Source organism: Pinus tabuliformis, chromosome 1_2 (assembly GCF_031772625.1).
Source record: "Pinus tabuliformis cultivar Carrire ecotype Pingquan chromosome 1_2, CPIR1, whole genome shotgun sequence".
Lineage (NCBI taxonomy): Eukaryota > Viridiplantae > Streptophyta > Pinopsida > Pinales > Pinaceae > Pinus > Pinus tabuliformis.
Window position 1 is genome coordinate 340,306,790 of NC_142298.1, and position 22,141 is coordinate 340,328,930.

The 22,141-nt window shown below is 37.9% G+C and overlaps 1 protein-coding gene across 1 annotated transcript in view; it reads left to right on the top strand.

Annotated features, from left to right (window-relative positions):
- Positions 1–11,832: 11,832 nt before the first annotated feature.
- LOC149205771 (GPN-loop GTPase QQT2-like) overlaps positions 11,833–22,141 on the top strand; it is a 66,169-nt gene continuing 55,860 nt past the window's right edge. Inside the window, exons 1-3 of the mRNA XM_089395151.1 lie at positions 11,833–12,377; positions 12,534–12,756; positions 17,883–18,173. Coding sequence (XP_089251277.1) covers positions 12,202–12,377; positions 12,534–12,756; positions 17,883–18,173 — 690 coding nt within the window. The 5' untranslated portion in view covers positions 11,833–12,201. The remainder of the gene's footprint in view (positions 12,378–12,533; positions 12,757–17,882; positions 18,174–22,141) is intronic.

Genomic DNA, 22,141 nt, shown 5'->3' on the forward strand with positions numbered 1-22,141 from the left:
GACATTATATGACGAAGGGAATATCATTTTAGAACCTAAAGGAGTCATCATCGTCACGGAAAAGAAGGTGCGATCACAAGTAACCAAATAATACCTAATTAAGTGGAAGTGCCTACCAGAAGAAGAAGCCTCTTGGGAGACCAAAGCGTTATGTCAGCAATATCCTTTGTTACCTATGATTTGAGGACAAATCATTATTTCAAGGGGAAGGCAATGTTATGTATATAATTATTGTATAAATTTATTTAATTTAATTTCCAAACTAAGAGGCATGATCAAAGATCATGCTCCCTCATGTAATGGATCCTAGGCTATATTTAGAGCTATAACACTCCTTCATTGTAATCATCATTAATTCAATCAATAAAACAATGAAAATATATAATTATTCTGTCAAATATTAAGCAAGTTCTATCCAACTATATCATCCATGCCCATCGTATACCTTTTATGAGACCTTCTTCCATCTACACCGTTAGTCCTTTCTTCCTGTTTGTCCCCATCACTGATCCCAAGTTGTCCCTGCTTCTGCAAATCAGAAAGACTCTGAAGAATAACTGCGTTGACCTCAACTTGCTTTTCTTGAGCTTTGGCAAGCCTTTCATGTGCTTCAATCAACCTCTCATTATATGCCTTTAAACTTATGATTTTTTCCTTCAAATTTCTCAATGTATCTACTATATCAGGAGAATTTCCCTCTCCCTGCTATTCAATTGACTTCTCCCAACCCATTAATGTCTCTTCTGGCCTGTACGGGGAGTCATATGAATTATACTCAACTATTTTTCTCTTCATCTATTTGGCCTTCTATTTATTGCAACATATCACTATTAGCTAAATAAAAGCATGATCAAAAGCATTGCCTGAACTTACTGTTGGTGAGGCTATTGCGTTTGCACAAGCCAATTCAGATTAGCATGACACAACATCACAAGCATATCAGCTCATACATGGGTATCATAATAACAACAAGAAATATCTAACATGCATGCATGGTAAACATATAGACAACTGACATGCATGCATAAAAATCTACATTTACCACGAGGTCTAAAGTTGTGAACCTGCTCTGGTACCACTCTGTAACACCTCGCCCCACATTTAACCGCTTTTACTAGCTCACCAGGGTAAACATGAGACAAGAGTTATCATGCATGACCCAACATCCAAGATCCAGTTATGGAAGTGGAGTCTACTATCCTGATACTTACTACAACCTCCCAGGGACACTTGATCACCTAGATATGAGACAACATCCATTGATGATCTTTCCCTCCTAACCGCATGCATGCCAACCATTTCATGCGGAAAAAGGCTCCAGTTGCACGCACAAGTCATCCTCCATGCGGTGAAAAGGCTCCAACTACATGCACAAGTCATCCTCCATGCGGCTCCAGCCGAGATCTTCCAATTATGTGCCTGCGGTTGTGGATTTAATTCCAAAATTCTAGGGTTAGCCTACAGGTCATTGCTCAGAACTACCTTTAACTCAATGACCCTATCTACAATGATCACAAGTTTGCATAATCTATATTTAGGCTTAGATCTTTCCCCAGATTGTCCAACATATCATAAACATTTAGACAAACACTTTGTAATCATAACACTTGTAGGTCATGAATGCATATTTATTCACTCTTGCATTAGTTTCATTAGAGAATTATCAAGAAGGCTTACTTCCCTCTCAAGCTAGCTACAACAAAAACTTGTTAGCTTATGCATTCATATAACTATTCAATAACTTATCAAACCATGAACACGATCCATAATAGGATAACTTCATATAATAAGAGTATACCATGCCTATAACCAACATTTAACTAGGATGAATCCATGACCTGTTGATAAATGTAACTAGTTTCAATCTTCATAATTGGTGCAATCATTTCAATATGTATCTTATGTAACAAACAAGAAAATAAGAAGTTATTATTATTAAAACATGGGTTCCATGCTCGTTATTGATGGTATTTCAGGTAAAAGCATGTTGTTCATGCTTCTAGGGTTTGTTAAGTCTTAGGATTTATTGTCATGTGTCAAAGCAGTCAACATGTTTATAAGACCCTTCTAGGAAAAAATGTAATTGTAAAGGGAATTATTTTTCAGTCTAGAAAGTCTTGGGAACTCCAAAAGTACAAGTCATCCCTGATAGCATCAAGTCAGCCTAAAGGAGGGAATTCGACCCCTTGAGAAGGCTATTTAAAGAGGCAATTCGACCTCATTTGAGACACACTTACTCACAAGTTCAATATTATAAGAAGAAGTTTGATCTATAGCTAGGAGAAGAAGAAGAGGAGAACGAAAGTATGGGAGAAGAAAGAAGGATGAAAATATCTTGTTTTGGGTTCTATCTCCCTCACACGTGTGAAATTCTAAGGTTTTGGGGTTACAGGAAGAGGTTGAAATTGATGGACCAAGTTGTAGTAGGACGAATTGAAACATCTTGTAGTTGGAAGGAAGGATACTCTATTGAGACCTCGTTGACCTTAGGAGGAGCTGTCATGTTCTAGGAAGGTCTCAAGAGGAGGTTGATCTAGGGTTTCCTTGGAAGCTGCAGGACTGAAATCGTAGGGTCGAAGTTGCAAGCTAAGTAGCAGTATCAAAGCTGGCAGGTCAAAGTTGCAGCATATAGCAGTTTGGTGCAGAATCAAGGACTTGAAGAAGGGTTGACTTGGTACTAGGATAAGGACTTGGTCTAGGGTCTGGGTCTTTGTATGTCATTTGAAGCAAGTTTTAAGAAGAGAAGAGTTTTCATGCTTTCCCCTTGGAGGGGTTTTTGCCTTGGCTGAGAGCCTAATATCTGTCCTCTATTATTGCTATTATTGTTCTTGATATTGTTTGATGAAAATATCTAACTAAAGAACATAAATAAGATTCACAAGCAAATATCAAGGTTAAGGAAAATAAGATTAATATTTGCCACTATCCATTTTCCAACATGGTATTAGAGCTAAGGTGAACAAGGAAGGCAGTTGGAAGGACACTAGAAGGGGTTACTTGTCATGGGGAAGGGAAAAGGAAACTCTCAAGAAAAGACTGAAGAAGACTTTGAGAAGGATTGAAGACTCATTGGTAAAAGAAGTAGGGTTTCTATTGAAGAAGATCAAGACTACATCAAAGGAAAAGTACAAGAAGGGTGTTGATCTCTCTTCAAATAATCTCTATTTGGAAAACATCTTTGAAGAAGGCATCGAGGATCTTGGAAGTTGTTGTTGGAAGAATCTCATAAAACATCTTACAAAAACGTTGTTGAAGACTCTTAAAGGATATTGAAGGCATCGAAAAGGTTGAAGACATCATCAAGAAGAATCTTGATCTCAAGTAAGTATCATATTATTACATCATGTTTGAATATTCAAGTCATAAGGGTTCTTTCTATAAGGAGAGCAATAAGCTCATTGGGGCATCAAACTATCTAGCATGGAAGAAAATAATTGACTTGATACTCACAAAACAAGAAGTAATAGAAGATGTTGTTGGGGAAATCACTAAAACAAGCAAGGACAAGACACAAGAGCTAGAAAAGTATAAGAAAGGGGAAGTAAGGACTCAAAGGATCATAGTTGAATTGGTTAAGGATTATCTAGTTCCATTTTTTACAAACTTGAAAACTTTCAAGACTATGTATGAGAAGCCAATAAATTTGTACTATGTAAGTACAACAGGACAAAATATGTCTTTTCAGAACAAGTTATACAGAATGAAGAAATCAAAGGATGAGGATGTGGCATCCTTTATCACGAGAGTCTCTAAAACTAAAAGACCATCTGCAAGGACTTGGGGAACCAATTACTTATTCTAAAGTAACCATATGTGTACTAAATGCATTGCCATCAGAATGGAGCATCCTTGGAACAAGCATATACTCCAAGAAGGATTCAACTCCCTTTGATGATTTGTGGGATCGGTGAATATTGGAAGAATCAAGGATCAAAGTAAAAGATGGTATTGGATCGGATGAACAACCTCAAGCCTTTCTAGCTCGAGTCAAGAAGTTGAAGAAGGAAAATTTTGGTAAGTCCAAGAAGAAAGACACATCCAAGGTTCAATGCTTCGAGTGAAATGAGTTTGGACACTTTTAAGATGGATTGTACAAACCAACAAAACAATGAGAGAAAGGAAAGGAGTGAAACTCATGTAGCCGAAGCGGTGGGAGAACCTGAGAAGAAGGCAAAGAAGGAAGAAGTGAAGGATCTTTACTACTAAAGAAGGTTAATTGATTGTGAGGTTCTTTATAAAGACTAATATTTCTTTTAGGATAGTATGTTTTGCATAACATCATAGAAATACGCATATGATAGTATCATGTCTAGAATTTACATGATTAAGGTTCGTTGTAGTGATCATCTTGATAGATGAATAGATAGACCATTTTGCATATTAATCATCCACACATTATCTAGCATTATGTTAGAGGAAGTCATCTTGCTTAGGTGGATCATCATGATCTTGAAAGAACCATAATTGTGAAAGGTTCTTGGAAGAAGCATTATGACAAAGGTTAGTAGACATTCCATGTAATGTGGAATCAATATTGGTAAAGGGATGAAATAATGCAATGGATTAGGATGCAAGTCCTTTCTGAGATATATGAATAACTAGATGATCGGATGAAAGCATAGGAATGCATGCTAGATATAAAACTTTGGAGAAGATTCATATGTGTAGAATCGAGTGGAAAGAAAGTTGGTCGTAAAATATGCTTAGGTCTATGGATATACGATGCTTGAAAAAAATAGGATTTGACTTACTTAAGGATGTATAAAGAATTTGAGACTTTCTTTAGAATAGATATAATAATGATTAACATCCAGTATAGTCTCCGAAAGAAAAGTGTAACTTGGTAATCAAGTTCAATCCTTGGGCACTTTGATGCATGAAGGAAGATTCATATGGAGATGGACCAAGAAGACATTGATAGAACGAGAAGGTCACCATGGTGAGGTAATTCTGATTTTCATTATTGTTGGTTATCTGGTTAACATATTATTTTGCTACCTGGAAGAATGTTGCAGGAATATATGATGGCACTTGAGGCAAGTTCAACTGTATGGATGAAAAATATTGAGGGAAGCTCAATATCTGGTACCTGGCAACTGTGAAGTCATGATGCGGACATCTTGGGATTAAAAGGTAGCATTTTGAGAAGATAACCTGAAGGTCAAAGGAAGATCACTTTCAAGAACAAGTTATGATCAACTTTAAGTTTGGAAAGGCTCAATGTAATGCCTTCATATCGAAGAAGAAAGTGATAAGCAAGAAGATTGGTCTGGAACCCATCACAAGATTGAAAAGAGAAGGTGTCTCTATGATATCTTGAAAGAAAGAAACCTCGATGATGTAGAGGAAAGAGGGTGTCAGGCAACTATGGAGAATTGGTAGTTTATACTCTTATGAAGACAAGTTGTAAGGCTTGTGATGGTGACTTCCCGAATAGAAAGGAAGTCTAGATCTCCTTTGATTTTGAGAGGGAGTAAAGGCGTATCCTTGTATAGGAGCAAGGTTCTATTCTCAAGATTAAAGGAATGGAGATGTCCTCTTTGGTTGAGAGGGACTAATGTTAGACATCACATGTGCATTCTCCTCTTCAGGTGATGAAGAGATAGTGATAAAGGATTGGATAAGCATTTGTGGTTTCCTTGACGATAAAACATCCAAGAAAGGAAAGCTATTGACATTCTTTGAGGATGTGATAGGTATCCAAGAGAAGAGTGGTCGAAGAGGACCAATATTCTTTGAAGACTCATGATTGGAGATCCAAGATAAGAATAGTCCTGAAGGGACATAACTTATAGACATATGAATGGGGTATGTACATTGTAGAGGCAGTGCGGTATCACATAGAAAGCCTCCTAGCATAATGCTCTTGATTAAAGAAGAGCTTGCCTAGTTAGGCCTCATAGACAGTGTTGGTCATGATGATGATGCTTATAATAGGGATTATCAATCCAATTCTTCTCGTGAAAACTCTTCAGTTTGAGTACGATGTTATATTGGTTGTACAATTATGAATACCTCCCTAGATAAGAGGGAGTGTTGAGAAATGTAACTAGTTTTGATCTTCATAATTGTTGTACTCATTTAAATATGTATCATATGTAACAAACAAGAAAAGAAAAAAAGAAGAAGTTATTATTATTAAAGCATGGGTTTCACGCTCATTATTGATGGTCTTCTTGGCAAAATCATATTCTTTGTGCTTCTAGGGTTTGCTAGGTCTTAGGATTTACTGTCATGAGTAAAAGGAGTCAACATCATGTTTATAAGACACTTCCGGGCAAAAATGTAATTGTAAAAATAATCAACTTTGAGCCTAGAAAGTCATAGAAACTTCAAAAGTACAAGTCGGTCCAGGCAACATCAAGTCACCCTAAAGGAGGGAATTTGACCCCTTGAGAAGGTTATATAAAGAAGTAGTTCGACTTCATTTGAGACAGACTTACTCATAAGTTCGATATCACAAGAAGAAGTTCAATCTGTAGTTGGGAGAAGTAGAAGAGGAGACTGAAAGTCTAGGACGAGAAAGGAGGACGAAAATATCTTGTTTTGGGCTCTATCTCTCTCACATGTGTGAAATTATAGTGTTTTTGGGCTGCAGGAAGAGGCTGAAATTGCAGGACTGAGTTGTAGTAGGATGAAGTGCTACATCTTGTAGCTGGAAGGAAGGATACTCTATTGAGACCTTGTCGACCTTAGTAGGAGTTGTCTTGCTCCAAGAAGATCTTAAGAGGAGGTTGATCTAGGATTTCCTTGGAAGTTGCAAGATTGAAATTGTAGGGTCAAAGTTGCAAGTTGAGTAGCAATATCGAAGCTGACAAGTCGAAGTTGCAGTGTGTAGCAGTTTCATGCATAATAAAGGAAGGAATTGAAGAAGGGATGACTTGGTATATGGTTTGGGTCTTTGTATCTCATTTGAAGCAAATTCCAAGAAGAGAAGAGTTTTTGAGTTTTTCCCTTATAGGGGTTTCGCCTTAACTGAGAGCCTATTATATGTGTCCTCTATTATTGTTATTATTGTTCTTGATGTTGTTTGATGAAAATATCTAACTAAAGAACATAAAGAAGATAAATAAGACTCACAAGCAAATATAAATCTTAAGGAAAATAAGATTAATAACTACCACTATCCATTTTCCAACATGACAAACCAGTCATAAAGTCAACACGATAACCAATACTTGTGCTCATTGATCTCAATAAGAAATAACACATAATGACATATACATAAAACCAACCAAGTTAGGGACTTCCATGCAGCACCCAACCATAGATTGGGTTGAACCAAATCTTTCTTTCAACTAATCACCCTCGTGCCATATTCCAAGCATGAATGTGGGATCACATGGAATAAACCAAGACAAAACCAACCAGAGAATCTAGAGGTTAAACCACCTCACCCTCAACCACAGTGATTTCACCCAAATCGGTCCAAAAATCAGCAAAACCAATAGAAGCTTACATGCCTCAGGATTTCTTCACCATATCAAGAGGAATTTTCCTGTATCCACCAAGCTTTCAAGAGCTTTATAGAGAAAACCATCTCCATCCTCAACCCTTGGGATTTTCCTAAGACCACCTCAATCTTATATGAATCCACTAACAATCCAAAGCTCAACCAAAAATGAAAACCCACTATACCATGGTTGTTCATGAAATTGCAACGTCAAGGCCATATACCACTATCAATACAAAAGAATCCCATGCCAATGACAACAAACATGACCAATAAACCAATGCATAAACCATGCATTCACATCCCTGCAAGATAAACAAACATGCAACCTGTTACCTGCAAAATCCTCTTGCTGATTGAATCTTCCTTTTGCGCTCCCTTGCTTGTTCCTTGCTTGTTTGCTTGTGTCTTCCTTGTGTTCAAGTGCTTGTTCTCTCTCTTGCTCTCTTCTTCTCTAAGTGAATGCTAGAATGTCCAAGAGTGTGTGTGTATGTCCTCTCTCCTTTTTCTTTTCCCCTTTTCCTTTTCCCCTTTTCCTTTACTTTTCCTTCATTTTCCCTTGCATGCAGATTCTTGTCCCTTCATCTTCCTTTTTCCTATTTTCTTTTATTTCTTATATTAAATTGTCATTTATTGCCTTTTACCTTTTCCAATGCCAATGCTAATTTCCATAGCCAATAATAAACCACAAGTGGATCCCAATATAATGTTTTACCCCTCCATTCAACTTGGAATATGTGTCCCATGACCTTGGTTTTATTTTGCCTTTTTTTATAATGCCAATTTATTACATGGAACTTTAACCTCGGGTTGTTACAAGAAGACATAAAGATACTGCAAATTGCATGATAATACAATGAAACCCAATTGAATGAATGAAATATGAGATCATTGAAAAATGCAAAGCAATACAAACTAGCTAGAATGGTGGGAGCTCATCTCCAAAGAGAGTTGTGTTATATATATTCATTTGCAATAAGACACTACAAGACGCCAAAATTTTCTTTTAGCATAAAGTGCTTTTTTTTTTCAATCTATCTTAAGATGCAAAAAACTAAAGATCCAAAGCCCTAACCATAGGAAACGACATGGAAAAAATAATGCAAGTCCAAACGAGGCTAATGATATGTCAACTTCCCAAGGGCACAACTTTTGCATATAAACTCCTTTTAGGGTGTCTCTTGGACCCCCACAAAGCTCAATCGATGTTCTCAAAATGCAAGGGAAATGTTTGAAAATGCATAGGGAGTTTGAGACTTGATAAAAATATAATAGAACTACCAAGATGTGAAACCATTCCGAGTTAGTGGACTAAGAGGGTGGCCACTTGTGTCCACTTAAACCAACTTTTTAGAATTCCAAGTTTGGTTTAGTCTTGATGTAGCATCTTTGTTATACATACCAAACCAAAAGTATTAAAAACATTGTCATTGTTATCATTCCCTATTATGGTAGGGAAATGATCAATCATCCTTCCATACAAACACACTTTGTAAACACCACTTCTCTGTATGATTCCAAACATTATGGGGTTGTTGATGTATTCATATTGCCTAAAACACATTTATGGAAACATCTCTTTTCACTCTCAATTCCATAATTGGCTTGCTTGCACTACAAACATTGCATGGTTATTGGTGTGGAGTCATTGCTCAAAACTCATTGCAAATGCCCCTTTCTATCCGTAATTTCATGCGGTGATAATTGGATCCCACAATTTCCCTCTTAATAACTCTAAAAGATGTCATAAATCATTTGGAACTAGTTTAATTGAATTGTGTTGAAGTCCTTCTACTACATTTAATTTTTTGGTATCGGTGATGAATTGACAACAAAAACTATCCACCTAGTTACAAAATTTTGAATGCTACAACAAATGGTGTATAGAGTGTTAGATCCACCTCATATTCAGATCTAATGACCTATAGATCATTCACCACAACATTCAATGTTGCATAGCTAAGTAAATAATGTTTACCATGAATCCAATAACAATGTTTAATTGATTGATGATGTTTGTATAATTCATGCCACTTTTGATCTTCATATGCTCTTTAATGCATTGGATCTTCATCACCAAAGGTTGACACTTAGCCCTTCTTATAGAGAGCAAGGAATATAATAGAATATTTTAATAATGTCCATAAGGCCAAGCAACTTATGGGAACCCAAAACACCACACCTAAATCTCCTTTTCCTTTTGCATTTGGGATCTTGTATTGTGTATCATGACCATGAAATCTACAACTCTTATTATCTTCTCTTCTTCGAACAAATTACTCAGGTTTTTCACTTTTAGTGTCTCAATATAATTGATCCATATATCCTTGTAAGTTGAACATTCCATGATGCAATGCCATTTTGTCTCTATCACCTATTGAGTGCAATAACTACACCTTCTATCTGCCCACTCCTCTCTAGGTATCATCCATCTTTCGATTTCACATCTAAGTTGACGTGAAATAGTTCTTATCTAAGTGTTTAACATTTTCGCTTTCCATTTTATTTCCATTCCTACGTGGATCTTTTGCGCATGGTCATATGTAGGATTGAAATGTTTAACATAATATTCCTTTTCCTCCTAAGCAACCCTTTCCACATGCTTTCTTTGAATTTTCCTTACACATACTTTTTTATTTTCCCTTTGTTATTTGGACATTCACTTATGCTAATACTCCACTTATTCATCCATTTGATGTTTTGTTTCATCCACATGCTCTTCCTTCTATCTAATTTCTTCGCAACTGCCATTTTTGGCCAGCAATGAGTCTCCATGTTATCTAATCTTCTTAGAGCACTTAACAATCGAAACATCGCCGATGCTTCAACAGGGAAAGCCTATGCTTTTGCAAAGACATTCTCAATTTAATCTTGAGGTCATTTGTGATTAAATGTTTTGTAGTCTCTCTATTTGTCTCCACTTTCTTGTTGAAGTGTTGCTACTCCATACTTTACATCCATATAATACCATCGAAACCACTATAATCCCAAAAGAGTCTTTTTAGTCTTCCAGTCCCATAGCTCAACTCTTATGCATCTATTTTGCAATGTGGATAAGTTCTTCATCCTCGTATCCTTTTTGCTCTACATGTGTTCCTAGCCAAGTTGTGGAAATCAAGGCCAAGGTACTTATATTCATTAACCACCTCCAAGGGGTTGCCTTCAAAAACAAATTCCATGTGAACCTTCTTTCTCTTCAAGATAAAAATCACGACCTTAGTTTTGCTAATGTTCACCTGCATCGCCACCTCATGACAAAACAATTATAGAGCTTTTAAGTGTTCCTTCAAACCTTGTGTTGTTTTTGCCATTAAAATAAGCTCATCAACTTAAAGAAGCAACTTTATAACATAATTGGTCAAGTAAACCCCCTCACCACCAAACTTGTCTATCCACTCCTCTAATTTGTCAATGTATTATCCCAAATAAAGTAGGAGATAATGAGCATCCCTACTTGACCCCAATATCACTTCCAAAACATTGGATGAGTCTCCATGTTATCTAATTTTCTTAAATAACTTAATAATCAAAATGTAGCTCATGCTTCAATGGGAAAAGCCCCTACTTCTGCCAAGACAATTTTCATATGGAATAGTTAGTTTAATCTTGAGGCTATTTGTGATTACATGTTTTTGTAGTCTCTCCCTTTGTGTCCAGTTTCTTGCTGAAGTGTTGCTACTCACCCATACCTCACATTCGTGTATAAAAGCTAAGCAGTTATCCATGTCCCATGTATCTTGTGGTGAGTTGATGTGGAAGCTCAAAGACAAACAATATTTACACCATAGTCTATCTATTCTATGTTTTGGCCTTGTGACCATTGTTTTGACTAGTGGAGTACAATTTTCACCTCATGGTGCAATTTTTTTTATTTCTATTTTAAATGTCCACAAAGGTCGCATAAGTGCCAAATGTCCATTGGGTACAATTTTCACCCTCATGGTGCAATTTTTTTTATTTTTATTTTAAACGTCCACGGAGGCCACATAAGTGCCAAATGTGACCATTGTTTTGACCAGTGGAGTACAATTTTCACTCTCATGGGGCAAATTTTTAATTTTTATTTTAAATGTCCAAAAAAACCGCATAAATGCCAAATATAACCATTGTTTTGACTAATAAAGTGTAATTTTCACTCTCATAGTGCAATTTTTTATTTTTATTTTAAATGTCCGCAAATGCCGCATAAGTGCCAAATGTCCATCGCCCCCAAAAGGAAATATCGATCAATATATGTATATAATTTTATTTATTTATAAAATAATTTTATTTATTTATTTTATTTATAAAATAAATAAATTTTATTTATTTATAGGATCAGATGTATTCTGAAAAAAAATTAATTCTATTTATTTATTTCTATATATAAAATTTCAGATTTACCTTATTGCTTGCTGCATTAAGCCGGGGCGAAGAGATTCTAAAGTGTGCGCTAGGCGAAGTACTCCAAGAAACTAACGAATTCGCTGTCAACTACCATCGCTTCCAGGAAGTTGCTCTCGAGGCTTGTCTTTACACAAAATCTCAGTTGCTGTTGCTTACTTTGGTTCTCTTTCTCAACTTCTTAGGCTTCACATCCATGTCCTCTGGGTACACTGCAATACAATACGCAGGGCAAGTGTTTGCTCCTAATGGTGCTTTAATTTAAGCACACAGAACCCTTAACTGCATTTTGGGTTCAGGAAAACAGTAAGTGCCCTTGCGTCTGTTAAATTTTGTTTCGCGGCAAGTTTAAACCCTAAGACAGAATGAGCGAAATGGTGTCAGAAGCAGAGAACCAGAAGAAGCCTACTACAGCGAGTAACGATGCAGAGGCATCCACGTCCTCGCCGGCATCGCCTTCCACGCTAGCAGCCAATTTGTACCGGAACCCAAACATCAAAAGGAAGCCGGTTGTCGTCATTGTGGTTGGAATGGCAGGCAAGTATTTGAATACTATGGAGGTCCAAATTTTATATTTGTCATTATAATTTCTTATATCTTGATGTTTTCACGGAATATTTTGGGGATGGCATTTGGGCCTAGAGGAGGTTTTGGTCTAAGCGATACTGAAATTGATACTCCTGGTATTGGCAGGAAGTGGCAAGACAACGCTGTTGCATCGACTTATTGCTCACACAAAGACGTCAGGAATACGAGGATATGTTTTGAATCTTGACCCTGCAGTGATGACTCTGCCTTTTGCTGCTAATATCGACATTCGAGACACTGTCAAGTACAAGGAAGTAATGAAAGAGTTTAGCCTCGGTCCCAACGGGGGGATTTTGACATCTTTGAACTTATTCGCTACCAAATTTGACGAGGTAAAATGCTTTTTAGTATTCCATTTATCAAAAGTATATGTTGCTTGTTTTATCAACATTTCGGCTTTAGTTTCCTTGGATTTTCTAGACTATTGTCTGTACACAGGAGTATGTTTTTCTGTAAATCTTTATTTTCTCTTTAATCTTCCCAAGGTGCATGGTGCTGTATAAACGCAGCGTACCATAGATTTTGGTCCAAAGAAATCAATGATGAAATGTTAATGTGTTCATAAAAAATTTAAGATTGTTATTCTAATAAAATTAACTTCTATCATAATGATTGCACTGCAAACCCAAGGGATTTCCCACATTTGTCGATGGCATCCTAGTAAACTCAAGGGCATAGACTTGTATGCCTCACTCATGGATATTTGAACTGGGCGCTCGCTCCGTGGGTCAAATGTGCAGCAACATTGGCAACAACTGGTTGATTAACCCCATGAGCTATAAGAAATTTTTTTATTAGAAAAGGCATTCTGAAATAAGCAAAAAATGTGCTTGGCAGTTAAAATTGACCTGCTTTGTGCACCTGTGTCATGGAAATAATAAGTTTTCGAAAACCAAAGAAATGACAGGCCCCACAGAGAGCAGGAAAGGGGGTCTTCTTCTGGCTAAATACTCTCTTTGAGGTTAAAAAATTAAAGGGAATGTCTACGATCAAGGCATGCTTAAAGGGAAGTTAGTTGGTGACTAAATGCAACATTAACGCATGCTTATCCTATACATGTAATTTCCTCCCCATGGATAAATTACAATTCATTGCTTTGTATGTGTGGCCCTCATGTAATAATGTTAATGCCTTTTTCCCATGGAATGAATACAAGAGATACTGATATGTCGTTAATGTGAACTGAACCCTACTGAAGCAATAGAACATGCTACCCTTAAGCTCTTGGTTAACCTACATGATCGGAAAGGGGTTATCATCATCACAAACTTTTTATAATTAGTCATCACCACTCTATAGCTGTCCTTGGCTTTCTAGTGACCCACATGTTTTAAGTCATAATGGTACAAGCACATGGTGACTATCTTTAGTGAAACACATCACAAGCCTAGGATGCGTGGTGTGTAGAACAAGTACAATCTCGAGAGAATTTAGATTAGTAAAAATCCAATCACGAACATGGAGAAATCTAGATATGCCATCCAAACACAGACATTCACACTTGAAATAGAGATATAACGCTAAAGCTCTTCCATTTTCATCAAAATGGGGAAAAATACTTGACAATATAATGAATAGGATGTAAAGATTGAGAATTCATGTATGCCAAAGTTCTAAGGAGAAATGTAACACGAAATCCTATTTTCTAGATGACTAAGGATCTATATGAGCTAACAAAATGTATGTACAAGTATTTTATACAAATGCAATAAGAGTTAATTACTACAAAAGTGGTTGGTTTTCCACGTGATCTTCGGTGACAATTGAGTTTTCTACAATTGTTGGCATTCTTAGTTTTAGGGGCAAGCATAGGATGTCAAATGGTGTGCATGCGAGATTGGAAGTTGGCATGAAACCTTTGTAACAATGCACGCATGGTGTTGGAAGATTGAAATCGATGTGTGTGTTGCTGCAAAATCTAGCAGGCCTTGGAGAGGGGTACCCTTCAGGGCTATTACTAGACCAAGAGACAAAAATGGGGTAGTGGCCCAATGTCACCACAACGAAAACCCCCTGCTTTTTATGGACTTTCACCAATGGGAGGAGTCCCAGTATGAGGTCACCTATGATGGATATTCTAAGTACAAAGGTATATGATGACCAATAGGCTTCTAAGGGAAAATCTTAACTTAATTACAAGGTTCCAATCACCAAATGGAGGCAAATTTCTTTTCCAAGAGAGGTTGAATTTATGAGGCACAAGACATAGGGCTTGATTAGCAAGTTGAGTGTTAGGATGGCCAAAGGTGAAGGCAAGAAGAAGGGATTTCCAACAATGATTTTCCATAAGACAAAGGCACATGAAACCCTCAAGTAAGCCCCTAAGTTGTAGCAACACCAAACTAGGGTTCACCTTAGGGCAAACAACTAGGGAAAATGAATTTATGAACGAGATTGAAGTGGATACCCACCAAAAGGAGAGATTTTGTGGCAAATATTATCCTCTTGAAGTTTATGCTCTTCAATGTCGAAAATACTTCCTCCCTAGAAATTCACACCAAGCCCTAGCTTGGATGCTTGGCCTTAAAGGGGTCGAATTAGGTCAAGAGAAAAAGAGAGAAAATTTATAGATGAAAAGTGAATTTGATCACCAACAAGGTAGGCCGGTGCCTTACTCCTTGGGAGGATGGAGTCTTTGAGTTGATTGGATGACTAAAAGTTGCTAAGGAGGAAGGATAATTGATGCCTTAGCATCAAGAACCCCAGTGATTACTTATGTAATAGTTAGTTAAAAATATTAATAAATAATTAAAGTATTAAGTAAAAATTAATTCAAGGGGGATTATTGTATTGTTTATTTGTCTAAGTTTTTGTTACTGCATCTTTCCCAAATCTATTTGTGTTTCTAAGTCATTCTCAAGTGTGATGTTGGGGATATTTTGGCTAACCTTGACTTGTGACTCCATTGCCCCTTGAAAGTCACTTATTAGTGGTTGTTTGTGGACCATCCTGGTGTTAGAGGCCGCCCCAAGGTTCCCATTGGGTCAGTGTCCATATCATATATAACCATAACACCTCTTTATAAAGAGGATTAAGCCTCATTTGTAATTGTCTCACTTGAGCAAACATATATTTTTGATGTTATCACAAAGGGTACATGCTGTACCCATATATGTTATCTTTCATTATGAGGTGCGATTATTATTTTAACAAGAACAGGTATATTCGTATTAGAAAATTGTTGCAGCCGCATTGTTCAACATGATAATAGTAGGACTAGCCAAAAGAATATTTGAGATGTGTCTACAAATTGAAACCGACAATTCATGATAACAAAACAATCCTTTGCAGAGGATTTTAAACATGTATATATTCGAACAAATGCTCCTAAAATAAAGCAATATTTACAAAACATTAGACATGATTGAATAAAGGTACGTTGGCTGCAAGCTTCCTCTTGGTTCTCTTCATTCGTCATGGAATTTTGATCTGCTTTCAACATTTCCACATCCCCTTGCTGCTATTGAACTCTCTCCTATTTTTTAACCTCCTCCACTATAGACCCAATAGAGAATCTACAAATTGAATGAGTCGTGGAATTAATTCCTACTAGAATAGCAACTAGACGTCACAGAGTTGCATGCTCAGCTTTAAGTTCCTTGATTTGTCGTTTTTGACTATGTAGGGTTTCCTCACCACACTTATGCCAACAATTATGTTATCAGTGATCACTTAACAATTTTCCAATAGGAACAAAAACAAAGGTTGAGTTGCTAACATTTGACATAAATTGGAACCTCTGGTGAAGAGTAGCACAATCCAGCCTAGACAAACTAATTGTTAAATCATGAAAGCCATTGAGGCCACCCTGTAGACTTGAGTTTCCAAGCCAATAAGAACCACACAAATCAGAGCCCAAGTCAAAGGCACCTATTTGTTGTGGATTGGGGTCAGCACACAAAAATCCAACAAATTATGGTTCCTGGGATCCACAGAGATAAACCAGAAAGGAGAAATTTCGATGCTAAACCGCCAATTTGAATCCTTATGAAGCAAAATCATGAACCACAGACCAACAATATGCCACAAATCCTCAAGCAATAGATCGATCCAAGAGCCATTAGCCCTCCTGTGTTAGGAAATAAAACAATAATGCAAGACCAATAAACAAATAAATCAAAACACATAACATCAACATCACATGGACACCATAATTTTTTACCCTGGAAATCCTTATGGGAAAACCAGTTAAATCATAGATCTACCATTCTTGGCTCAAAGGCAAAGTACAATGGAGTCTTCATGCCTTTAAATAGGTTACATTACATTAGAATACCATGGGCAAGACCATGGGTTATCAAAAACCCAAAGCCCAAAAACTGCCAATGGTAAATTTACTCTGACCGAGTCAAGTTTACCCAAATTACCCCAACAATCTGCAGCAATGATAAAGACCTGGAGCACTTGATGAGATTGTTCCCACATTTAGCCTGTGTGTGGGGGGGGGGGACTGTAGAATGAATGTGCTTTGGTCATCGACTTAGATAATTGACCACCCCAAGTGCGATATCATGCCAAATGTTTGACATGCAAGTTCTCATAATAATGATGATTGATATAAAACTTATGGGATAAGGAAAGAGACCTCCCCTCTTCTTAATATTGCTTTGCGACATTCCAGAATGGTGGCCTTGTTATTGGTTTGATGGTTGAGCATTCTGAGAACGTGTTAGAACTTAACACTTTCGAACCAGGCAACTTCTTTTTTGATTCACTTCATTATTCTTATTAGAATGCCATTGCTTGGAGGGGAGGCTCTGAGCATTAGTTTGATGATTAGGGTGAACCCCCAATGATAATTAAGTTCTTGATATGCCTGTCATCGATGACCTCAACCCTTGAAAAAGAGCTAATGCCTCTGCTTTATTGTTTGAAGCTTTACCTAGTTCCCATTTGAAGGAGCTTTCCATGTTTCCCTTGGGATCAAGAATGATCCCCACCACACCTGCCACCCATGATGTCTGATTATTAGTGAAATGAGTCTTAGTATGTTTGTTCCATATAATTAATGATGCCATATCGCTTTAATAGAGTTTTTTAATTATCATGTTTCTGGGTATTAGCATAAACATGTGATTATTATGAATGAACTTTGTATTATGATGGATGATCTCTATGTAGATTTTTAAGCTCTTAACATAACCCAGAGAATGTGTAAGTTTATGTGAATGAGATCTGTGATGTGATGTGATGAATGATTTTTAGTAGATTTATGACTTCAGAGTGTTAGTTGTATAGTTGAATTAGTAATCTTGATGCGAACTACAAAATATGTCATTGGATGTTTTCTTTGAGGTCTCTCATATTTAAATTTTGTTCACAACTCTGACCATGGATGAAAGATTGCTTATTTGATTTTCTATGTGATAAGCTTTCATTTTGTTTACTGTACGTTATATTTATTTTCTATGCTATGGTTTTGACACTGAAAATGGTCTTCTATTTTCTTTGACATTAGGTTATAGGATTGGTGGAGAAAAGGGCAGATGATCTTGACAACGTTCTTGTAGATACACCAGGGCAGATAGAAATATTTACTTGGTCTGCTTCAGGAGCCATAATTACAGAAGCTTTTGCTTCTACCTTTCCCACTTTGGTGGCTTATGTGATCGATACTCCTCGCTCAACAAGTCCGTCTACTTTTATGAGCAATATGCTTTATGCTTGCAGTATTCTTTACAAGACACAGTTGCCTCTTCTTCTTGTGTTTAACAAGATTGATGTGTCCCATCATCAGTTTGCTTTAGAGGTATGGTCAGCATTGGCATACACCAGCTCTGAGTTTTAAAATGATGTGTAGTATGGCCTCAAATTGCAATGTTGTTAGAAATTGTATGCCATTGACATTTTGAAACATCTGAAATAAGTTCACCATCTCATCAGCTTCATTTATTCAGCAAACCTACCTTTTTAAATCCATCAGACAGACTGTACATTAACCTGGAAACCATTACCATGTAAAATATCCTATGTGATGGTGACCATTAGAAAGATAAATTTCATCAGAATTTTTTAATACCCTTGCTAGCAATTTGAAAAGGAAAGTTACTGTATTATCTTTTTTTTCCGAAGAAATAGAGTTCGTAATTTCTATTAAAAAGATAATAACAGAGATTACATGTTGTTGATGCCGAAGCATATGCTGTAATGTGGTATAATCCACAGATCAAAGGATTTACAAAATAACATCCTGTAATGTCCAAAAACGGTAGATACTGTGCTCAGTATCCAAATCAAAAAGTACCGGAATAACAGAGTTCATGTAGCAGTAAATAAAACAGGTATCTGAGGCATAAACATCCTCATGCTGTGAAAGATAGACATAGAGCCGATATAGTGCATAGCTGATATATACAATAATATAAACATGTAGATCAAAAAATTTCTAAGTATAGGGGGGATCCCCCTGTTGCAGGCCGTCGATGTATGGGCGGTGGTAGTAACTGTGCATGCCTTCTGGAGTGTACTCTTCAATCTGCCAGTCTCCTATGTGGCGATCCGCCGCTTCTTTCGAGAGCCGGTCAGCAAGCGCATTTCTTTCCTTGTAGATGTGAGAAACAGTGATCTGGTCAAAATGTGTTTTTAGAAAAACAATTTCTTCCAAGATATGTTTCAAAGAATATGCATGACAAATAGAGATATTGTTTGCCCAATCAATAACAATCTTTGAATCCCCAAAAATTTGAATTTGTCTGCAATGTTTGGTAAGAGCAAAATAGAGGAGATGTCTCAAAGTGATCAGCTCAACAAAGTTATTAGAGCCAGTCCCTAATCCCATTCTCAAGTGATAAAAATGTGAATCTGTTAGATGGAAAACAATACCCCCCCCACATCCTTGTAGGGGCGCAGCCCCGTCAAAATAAGCCCAGGGCATTTCCTTGTTAATGATTTCAGGCTGTATGTTCCGTGGGATATTAGTTTTATGCTCAAAAGGGATTTCAGTGTAGGCCGCGCAGATAGATGGCGGAAGAAGATGCCAGTTGACTTTATAGTCCTCAAAAATAATGGCATTTCGGCTGTTCCAAATGTACCAGGAAACCACCAGCGGAAGGATTCCGGCCTTTTCGGAGGACACCGCAATCCACCATTGATCCCAGGCAGAGAGTATATCAACACCCTGCCAGACAGTATTAATATTGAGCACCTGCGTGACTTGAGCCCATATATTCTTTGTAACTTCGCAGTGAAGGAAAAGATGGGCCGTCGATTCCTCCTCATTTTTGCAGAGGACGCACCAAGATGGTCCAGAGAAAGCCCGCTTCTTAAGAGTGGCACCTGTTGGGAGCTTATCAGCTATGATGTTCCACATATGAAGTCTGGTACGGGGCTGTGCTTGTAGCTGCCAGACATCCCGCCACCAGCTTTTAAGAATGTCCGGTTTCTTTGCTTCGATTATCTTCAAGTAACCGAGCTTTGGTGCATATGAACCAGATTTGGCTGGGGCCCAAATTATTTCATCTTCCTCCTCCTGTAACTTGATGTGAGTTTCGGTGAGGGCCCGTATGTAACCTTGCCAAAGTGCAGACCAATCCTCTGGCAGAAGCTAATGCCGATCCGTAACCCAAGCTTGTGAAAATATAGTTGATCGATGAGGGTCTCCGATCTGAGCCAAATATTTGATGCCTCTGTTGTTGAGATGTCGGATTAATCCTTCAGGCAGTAGATGAGCATTCCCAGAGCCGGGCCATGGATCTAAACCAATGCGAACCTGTGCACCATTCCCTATTTTCCATAGCAGGTTATCGCGGATTAGGGGCATAGCTTTTAGAGTAGCCCTCCATATTGCGGATATGCCAGAGTGGTTCCAAGTAGGTCTGCGAAGCCATTCCGTAATGCTGGAAGGCCAAATGTATTTGTGGTGAACAACTTCCGCCCATAAGCTGTCCATCTTGATAAGTGACCAACCCTGCTTTGCAGTTAGAGCCTGTGCAAAAGCTGACAGAGATTTAATCCCCCATCCTCCCCATCTCTTCGGCATGGAGACAAGAGCCCATCTGGTCCAAGCAAATATCTTGCCCTTTTTGTTGCCATTCCACAGAAATCTATTACAAATTTGTTGTATTTTTTGTAGAATTCCTTTTGGGATCCAAGTAAGCGACATCCAATAGACAGGTGTTGCCTCGAGCACAGATTTGATTAATAGAAGTCTGCCCGCTTTTGACAGTAGACGGTGTTGCCAGCCAATAATCCTCTTTTCAATTTTAGTTATGAGCCAAGTCCAGTGAGCCGCTTTATATCCATCCGGTCTTAATCTGAAACCAAGGTATTTGATACCATCCATCAGCTGGCTTTCCGAGAAGGGAAAGTGCTGAGCAGCCAGCAGAGATTCCTGTTGTGTGCAACGCATCAAAGATCTGGTGGATTTGTCCCTGTTTATTTCCATGCCCGTGGCTTTACAAAAGAGCAGCAGTATATCATTTAAAGCAATAATGTCTCAGACACTTCCATTAAGGAAAATTAATATGTCATCAACGAACAATAAGTGGGTAAGAGAAAACTGCTCAGTGATTTTGAGGCTGCTAATATCACCATTCCTTTTAGCTTCCGCTATGAGCCTACTCAAACCCTCCATGACAATGAGAAAGAGTAGTGGGGAGAGGGGGCATCCTTGCCTGATCCCCCTGTTAATATTAAATCTTTCCGAGGCTGCACCATTGATAAGGATAGCAAAGGAGACCGAGGAGACACATCCCATAATCCAGTTTATAAGTAGGTGAGGGAATCCCAGATGTGTAAGGATCATCTTGAGATAGAGCCAATTTACTTTATCAAATGCCTTTGCTAGATCAATCTTTAATGAGATACCTTTAAGATTCTTCAGTTTTATGGAGTGTAGGGCTTCCTGGGCAGTGCCAATGGCCTCTTGGATGTGCCGGTTACGGAGGAAGGCAAATTGTTCAGCCGAGATATGCGAAGATAGGATAGGTTTGATGCGATTAGCTATGATTTTGGCGATAATTTTATAAAGGCAATTACAGAGGGAAATAGGGCGAAAATCATTAAAGGATGTGGGGTCATCTGATTTAGGTATCAAGGCAATGAAGGTCCGGTTCATAGGAGGATGAATGTGCCCTGTGATCCTGCTTTCCTCGACGACAGCCAATAAGTCCTCTCCCATCTGATCGTAGAAGGCCAGGTAAAACTCCACTGGCCATCCATCAGGCCCTGGACTCTTATCCTTCTTAAACCATTTGAGAGTACTTTCTAGCTCTTGTGATGAGACTGGTAGGCTAAGATCTTCTCTGTTTTCCTGCCCAACAAAGCAAGGGAACTTTCCGGCAAGTCTGATGATATCAGGCAGATTGACATTGTTTGGGGCCGTGAAGAGTCTCTTGAAGTGTTCAACCCCCAACCTAGCAAGTTGTTGGTGTGTTGTAGCCCATCCATCTGGTTCCTTTGGAAGCTTCCAAATGGTATTGGATGCCTTTCTGCCGTTTGCAAGATTATGAAAATACTTTGTATTATTGTCCCCGGCTTTGAGCCAGATGGCCCTGCTTTTGAGTCTCCATAGTTCCTCTTTATCTTGCAATATCTTCGATCTTTGCTCCATCAACTGGCACAATAGAGTTTTTGTGGCATCGGATTGAAATCCAGCACCTCTCTCATCAGTCAGATTAGCAATCTGTTCTTCCATATACTTCAGGGACTGATCATCTCTATCCCGTTTTGCTCTTGCCCATATCTCAGTCAAAGATTTGAGCTTCTTTAGCCGAGCGC